The sequence below is a fragment of the Leptonychotes weddellii genome, chromosome 14 (assembly GCF_054177405.1).
Source record: "Leptonychotes weddellii isolate Sample4059 chromosome 14, ASM5417740v2, whole genome shotgun sequence".
NCBI lineage: Eukaryota > Metazoa > Chordata > Mammalia > Carnivora > Phocidae > Leptonychotes > Leptonychotes weddellii.
In genome coordinates, this window is record NC_138382.1 from 42,211,328 (window position 1) to 42,219,094 (window position 7,767).

Here is a 7,767-nt window from a genome sequence, read left to right on the forward strand (position 1 = left end):
GAGAGAGGGAACAAGCAGGGGGAGTGGGAGAGGAATCGAAGCAGGCTTCCCGCCAAGCAGGGAGCCCGATGCGGGGCTCGATCCCAGGACCCCGGGATCATGACCTGAGCCAAAGGCAGACACTTAACGACTGAGCCACCCAGGCGCCCCATTTAACTGTATTTTTCTTAAAATATAGTTGACATAGAATTAAAATTTTTTTTTAGAATTTTACATTTTATTTTTATTTATTTATTTTTTTTAAAGATTTTTTATTTATTTATTTGAGACAGAGAGAATGAGAGACAGAGAGCATGAGAGGGAGGAGGGTCAGAGGGAGAAGCAGGCTCCCCGCCGAGCAGGGAGCCCGATGCGGGACTCGATCCCGGGACTCCAGGATCATGACCTGAGCCGAAGGCAGTCGCTCAACCAACTGAGCCACCCAGGCGCCCCGAGAATTTTACATTTTAAAGAAATGTGCTGTTTAATGTTCACAGAATTTTAAATGTTAAAGAATTTTATTTAATATTTCATATTTCAGAATTTCAAAATATAAGGAATATTTTACACATTAAATAGAATTTTAATTTTGAAAATATTCTCTATGCAGTCTTAACAGTATAGTATTTTTCTCATTTACTAAAACTGGAATCATGTTTTTCATTTAGATGCCACCTGGAACAGCAAGACCAGGCTCTCGTGGCGGTCCCATAGGGACAGGAGGAGTTCTGTCTTCTCAAATCAAAGTTGCTGACCGTCCTGTAACACAACAAGGTTTGAGTGGAATGAAAACTGGAATGAAAGGTATCTATTTTAAGAAGATAAGTATATTTTATATAAGAAGTATTACAGGGGCACCTGGGTGGCTCAGGAAGTTGAGCATCTTCCTTTGTCTCAGGTTATGATCTAGCAGGGGTCAGCAGGGAGTCTGTTTCTCCTTTTCCCTCTGCCCCTCCCCCTACTTGTGCACACTTTGTCTCTCTCTCAAATAAATAAATAAAATCTAAAAAAAAAACATTACAGTACCTTATTCCTAAATGAGAATTATAAAAAGGCTATTTTATTCAATTTTTATTCCTTGGTTCACAAGACTGTGGTTAGGGTTAAATAAAAGAATGAATGTGAAAATATATTGTGAACTAGAGAGTAAATACATTTGTGAGCTATTTTAATCTTCATTTTTCTGAACATGGAATTTGTTATAACTTGAAGAAATTTGAAATAATTTGAAGAAAAGCTCAGGAATGAAAATTAGATTCTAGTACTACATAGAAATATTCTGAATACTTTTTGATATAAAAGTCACACTGTTAAGATATTTATGTATTTATGAGAAATGAGTCAAGAAGTGTTACTTTTTCTAATATTTAATGCTTCATTATAATATGTAACTCCCTAAGTAAGGAAATAAGGCTAACGTATAGATTTTTACCGCATCTTCCCTTGTGCCTCTGTGTTTAAAAAGGCATAATGGTACACTACATGTTATGATTCAAAAAATTGGTTTGTGATATATACAAATCAAAGCATGGTGAACTCTATAATGAGTTTTTTATTTTCTATATTTGTGACAAATGACTTATCAGGGATGAAGATATTCTGGGAAAAAATTAATTATAAGATATTATACTACCTTGTATAATATAGTGTGCCATGCCTTTGAGAAGTTTTCTTTATTGTAATACTACTTAGCTCACTGAATATTAAAAAACAATTGTTTAGAAATGCTTGCTTGGGCGCCTGGGTGGCTCAGTTGGTTAAGCGACTGCCTTCGGCTCAGGTCATGATCCTGGAGTCCCGGGATCGAGTCCCGCACCGGGCTCCCTGCTCGGCAGAGAGTCTGCTTCTCCCTCTGCCCTTCCCCCCTGTCATGCTCTCTCTCTCTAATAAATAAATAAGTAAATCTTTAAAAAAAAAAAAAAAAAAAGCTTGCTTATCAGTATTGTGAAAAAGTGTAAAAATTATATAATTGTTTAGTCTTTAAAAATGTATTCACAGAAATGTCTGTACATTTTATATTATTAAAAAATACTATAGATAATTTATCAAATATTTATTACTATATTGATTTCTCCTACAGAACAGAACCAATATCAGTTAAGATGGTTTCTACCAATATACTTCAGAGTCTTACAGGAGAGTTCTGATTATTACCACTATGCACTACTATCTGCTGTGACTTGTTCTTACCTGCTCTGGTGCCCCATTTCCCATTCTAACACATTCTCTCTCTCTTCTGAGCATACACCTCACAGTCAGTGCTCTCTTCCCTTACTTCTCTCACCTTGCAGAGCACTTCATCTCTCAAGGTTTGGGACATTGAGCCTAGGAATATTTTCTTATTCCTACTGAAATAACTGAAATAAGATAATGTTTCTAAAAAAAGGTCTCTGAGACAAATTATGAAAAGTCATAATCTCTTGCATTGAGAAATTCACAGCCTAAATCTGCACTGTTCATTATGATAATCAATAGCTACATGTAGCTATTTAAATTTAAATTAATTAAAATTATGTAAAATAAAGATTCAGCTCTCCAGTAGCCTCAGCCACATTTCAAGTGCTCAATAATCCCAAGTAGCTACTTTATTGGACAGTGGTGAGATAGAGTATTTCCACTGTTGCAGAAGGTTCTCTTGGATAACCCTGTTCTAGACTTTCTTAGTTTGCATTCAGTCAACCTGACCTGTAGAGTCTACTGTCTTAACAGCCCTACCTCTAGTCCCATTTTTGTGGTCTTTATTCAAGTTTCCATTATTACATGATGCTAAGATATTCTCTCTTCATTTCACCCTGACATCAAGAGTCACACACTCTACCGACTGAACCAGCCAGGTGCCCCGGTGTTCTTTACCATTTTAACGATTCATCTTGATTATGAAATTTATTGGGGCATAAATAAAGACTATCAGAATTGTGGAGTAGAACTATGGTTGTGCTTTGGCTTGGCTATTTTGGTGGCATTTCCAAACTGAACAGTAGTAATTAAAAACTTTTTTTTTTTAGGTCCCCAGAGGCAAATTTTAGACAAATCTTACTATCTTGGGCTTCTTCGGTATGTTTTTTCCTATGTATGGTCATGAAGTTTTAACTCTGGTACTTATTAAGATAGTTAGGTATCTTTTGATTTCTAAGAATTATTTTGTGTTCTAATATAATTTCTGGTTAATTTGGCTGTGTTACAAAATATATGTGATAATACAGTTAGGCTGAGATTTTAAATTGTATGTATTTGCATGTAGATGAACTATTTATGTCAAGTTCACTATTTTTTATATAACGATAAGAATAATCTTTTATGCTTCTTTGACTAATTATTCTGAAATATATTATTCATACCATTGACATGTCACTAGTTCCATGTAATAAGAAAGGGAAAAGGTGTATACTTATTTATGATATATTAACTAGTGTAGGGTTTTACATAAATGTATATTTGGTCATTTGCTACAAATGTGACCTAATTTTAATTAATTTAAAATGTTTATTATGTGGCTCTAAGTATTAAGCTCTAAACTGAGAATTTTTTTCTTACCTTTTTCTTGCTCAGATGTCCTACTCTCTCCATTTCCCCATTTTACTTTGTTTTCTTCTTGGCTCATCATCTAGATCTTCTTTCTCTCTTACTTCCATTTCATTTAATCCATCTTCCATCATGTCCTAAAAGTTCTGTTTTCTTAGTTCTTCTGGATTCTTTCATTTCTCAATTATCAGAATCCTTTATGATTCTCAGACTTCTAGAAGGCAATAAAGAGAAATGTAGGTTTTCCCCATCAGTCCATTAAGGTTAGCATTAACCTAAACTAACATCAGCAAAAAAAGAAAAAAATAGTGAGGCCATCAGTTGTATAGCATCTCTTGATATCCAGCCACTTTTTAATTAAAAGAAGGAAAAGTTATAGAACTATTTTTCATCATAGCATTTCCATGCTTCTTCAGGATTTGTGCTTCAGCATAAAAAAAATAGTTCTAGCTATTTATGTAATTGTTTGATGCTATAGCAGTGGTTCTCAACTGGCAGTGATTTTGTCCCCTAGAGAACATTTGGCAATTTTTAGACAGATATTTGGTTGTCACAGCTGGGGTTGAGGGGTTATGCTACTGACAACTTGACCAGGTATACTGTTAAACATCCTACAGTGCACAGCATAGCCCCTTCCCCACTGTCAGACTTATTCTTTAATGACCTAAAATGTCAATAGTGCTGCTTTTGAGAAGCCCTGTCCTAGAGGGTAGCAGGCGCTGTAAGGGTGACAATTAAGCATCTACTTCTGTCTAAAGGTTGTTTGTTTGACCAGGCTTACATTCTGGTCCTAGTTCATCTTAATGATTAGAGAATCTCTTTTAGTTTCTTATCAAAGTTGGGATATGCCTCATTCTTAGTTAAACAAGCCACATAAATTGTTTTTCTTTTCTTTAGTGAAATTTCACAAAACCATTTATATTGTTAACACATGAGAAGTTTGCTTTGTTTGACTAGAAAGGCTCTTTTCTGGGTTAGAAGTATTGCTAACTTCCTAATTTCTTTTCATTTAGAAGTAAAATAAGTGAACTTACAACAGAAATTAATAAACTTCAGAAAGAGATAGAAATGTACAATCAAGAGAATTCAGTATATTTGTCATATGAAAAGAGGTAAGTAATTTTGGAGTTAAAATTATACAAGATCTTTTTTATTAATAGACAACATTTAATGTAATATATTTCAGAAGTTTAATACTGAATTCATAGTTATATATAATGTTTGTAATGCTCTTATTCATGTGTTTATGAATATTTATTTTATGCTTGCAGAGCTGAGACTTTAGCTGTTGAAATCAAAGAGTTTCAAGGACAATTAGCAGACTACAACATGGTATTTGCTCTTTTCTGAGATTTTTTTGAGTATTTTTATTGCTTTTTGCTACTTTAAAAATATATTATTTTAAATACCAAATAATACATGAGTACCAAGCTTATGCTAAAAGATTGAAAACAGGGAAAGTGTAGATTAAAGTATCACTTTGCTTTTTCCCTGATTTCCCTCCCCAGAAATAATTTGGCTTAACAGATTGATATGTATTCTGCCAGTCTTCTTTTTTTTAAAGAACGAGTTTGTTGTTGTTGTTTTAAAGATTTTATTGATTTGAGAGAGACAGACATAGTGACAGAGAGCGTGAGCGGGGAGGAGAGGGAGAAGCAGGCTCCCTGCTGAGCCGGGCGCCTGACGCAGGACTCAATCCCAGGACCCTGGGATCATGACTCGAGCCGAAGGCAGACGCCAACTGACTGAGTCACCCAAGCGCCCAATTCTGCCAGTCTTCTTCTTTTTTTTTTAATGTTTCAAGTTTTTATTTAAATTCTAGTTAGTTAACATATAGTGTACTGTCAGTTTCAGGGGTAGAATTTAGTGATTCATCACTCATAAAACACCCAGTGCTCATCACAAGTGCCTTCCTTGATACCCATCACCCATCTAGCCCATCCCTACCCGCCTCCCTCCATCAACCCTCAGTTTGTTCTCTATCATTAAGAGTGTCTTTTATGGTTTGCTTCTCTCTCTTTTTTTTCTTTCCCCTGTGTTCATCTGTTTTGTTTCTTAAATTCCACATATGAGTGAAATTATATGGTGTTTGTCTTTATTGACTGACTTTATTGATTCTAGCTCCATACATGTCATTGCAAATGGCAAGATTTCATTCTTTTTTATGGCTGAGTAATAGTGTGTGTGTGTGTGTGTGTGTATCATATCTTTATCCATTCATCAGTCGATATCCATTCATCAGTCGATGGACTTTTATGCTCTTTCCATAATTTGGCTATTGTTGATAATGCTACTATAAACATCGGGGTTCATGTGCCCCTTCAAATCAGTGCTTTTGTATCCTTTGGGTAAATATCTAGTAGTGCAATTGCTGGATCATAGGGTAGTTCTATTTTTAACTCTCTGCGGAACCTCCATACTATTTTCCAGAGTAGCTGCACCGGTTTGCATTCCCACCAACAGTGCAAGAGCATTCCATTTTCGGGGCGCCTGGGTGGCTCAGTCGTTGGGCGTCTGCCTTCGGCTCAGGTCATGATCCCAGGATCCTGGGATCGAGTCCCGCATCGGGCTCCCTGCTCCGCGGGAAGCCTGCTTCTCCCTCTCCCACTCCCCCTGCTTGTGTTCCTGCTCTCGCTATCTCTCTCTCTGTCAAATAAATAAATAAAAAAAAAAAAAAGAACATTCCATTTTCTCCGCATCCTCACCAACCTCTGTTGTTTCCTGTATTGTTTATTTTAGCCATTCTGACAGATGTGAGGTAGTATCTCATTGTAGTTTTGATACGTATTTCCCTGATGATAGGTAATGTTGAGCATGTTTTTATGTGTTAGCCATCTGTCTTCTTTGGAAAAATGTCTATTCAAATCTTCTGCCTTTTTCTTAACTGGGATTGTTTGTTTTTTTGGGTGTTGAATTCATAAGTTCTTCTTTTTTTAAGACTATTTATTTGACAGAGACAGTGTGCGAGCGCACAAGCAGGGGGAACGACAGGCAGAGGGAGAGGGAGAAGCAGTCCTCCCCACTGAGCAGGGAGCCCGATGTGGGGCTCAATCCCAGGACCCTGGGATCGTGACCTGAGGCGAAGGCAGGCGCTTAACCGACTGAGCCACCCAGGCGCCCTGAATTCTAAGTTCTTTATAGATTTTTGGATACTAACCCTTTGTCAGATAAGTCATTTGCAAATAACTTTCTCCCATTCCAAAGGTTGTCTTTTAGTTTTGTTGATTGTTTCCTTCACTGTGCAGAAGTCCCAATAGTTCATTTTGCTTTTGTTTCCTTTGCCTGCGGAAATGTATCTAGTAAGAAGTTGCTTATAGATGAGGTCCAAGATGTTACTGCCTGTGTTCTCTAAGATTTTGATGGTTTCCTGTCTCACATTTAGATCTTTCATCCATTTTGAATTTATTTTTGTGTTTCGTGTAAGAAAGCAGTCCAGTTTCATTCTTCTGCATATTGCTGTCCAGTTTTCCCAGCACTATTTGTTGAAGAGACTTTTTTTTTCCATTGGATAGTCTTTCCTGCTTTGTTGAAGATTATGATCATATAGTTGTGTGTCCATTTCTGGGTTTTCTATTCTGTTCCACTGATCTGTGTGTCTGTTTTTGTGCCAGTACCATACTGTCTTGATCACTACAGCTTTGTAATATAGCTTGAAATTCAGAGTCCTGATGCCTCCAGTTCTGTTTTTCTTTTTCAAGATTGCTTTGGCTATTCAGGGTCTTTTCTGGTTCCATACAAATTTTAGGATTGTTTATTCTAGCTCTGTGAAAAATGCTGGTGGTATTTTGATAGGGATTGCATTAAATGTGTAGATTGCTTTCGGTAGTATAGATGTTTTAACAATATTTGTTCTTCCAATCCATGAGCATGGAATGTTTTTCCATTTCTTTGTGTCATCTTTCATCAGGGTTCTATAGTTTTCAGTGTACATGTCTTTTAGCTCTTTGGTTAGGTTTATACCTAGGTATCTTATGGATTTTGGTGCAATTGTAAATGGGAGTGATTCCTTGATTTATCCTTTCTGGGCTTCATTATTGTACAGAAATGCAACACATTTCTGTACATTGATTTTTTTATCCTGCTACTTTACTGAATTTGTGTATCAGTTCTAGCAATTTTTTTTGGTGGAGTCTCTCGGGTTTTCTACGTAGGGTATCATGTCATCCGCAAATAGTGAAAGTTTGACTTCTTCCTTGCCAATTCAGATGCCTTTTATTTCTTTCTGTTGTCTGCTGAGGCTAGGACTTGCAGTATTATGTTAAATAA

General features: G+C 36.3%; 1 protein-coding gene across 2 annotated transcripts in view; it reads left to right on the forward strand.

Moving 5' to 3' along the window:
- Nucleotides 1-7,767, forward strand: part of IFT74 (intraflagellar transport 74) — an 89,231-nt gene that overhangs the window by 6,079 nt on the left and 75,385 nt on the right. For both annotated transcript variants that reach the window (XR_014140011.1, XM_081803045.1), the window contains exons 3-6: nt 648-783; nt 2,985-3,033; nt 4,515-4,613; nt 4,773-4,833. Coding sequence is in view for 1 of the 2 variants with exons in the window: in XM_081803045.1 (XP_081659171.1) it covers nt 648-783; nt 2,985-3,033; nt 4,515-4,613; nt 4,773-4,833 (345 nt within the window). In the remaining variant the exon portion in view is untranslated. The remainder of the gene's footprint in view (nt 1-647; nt 784-2,984; nt 3,034-4,514; nt 4,614-4,772; nt 4,834-7,767) is intronic.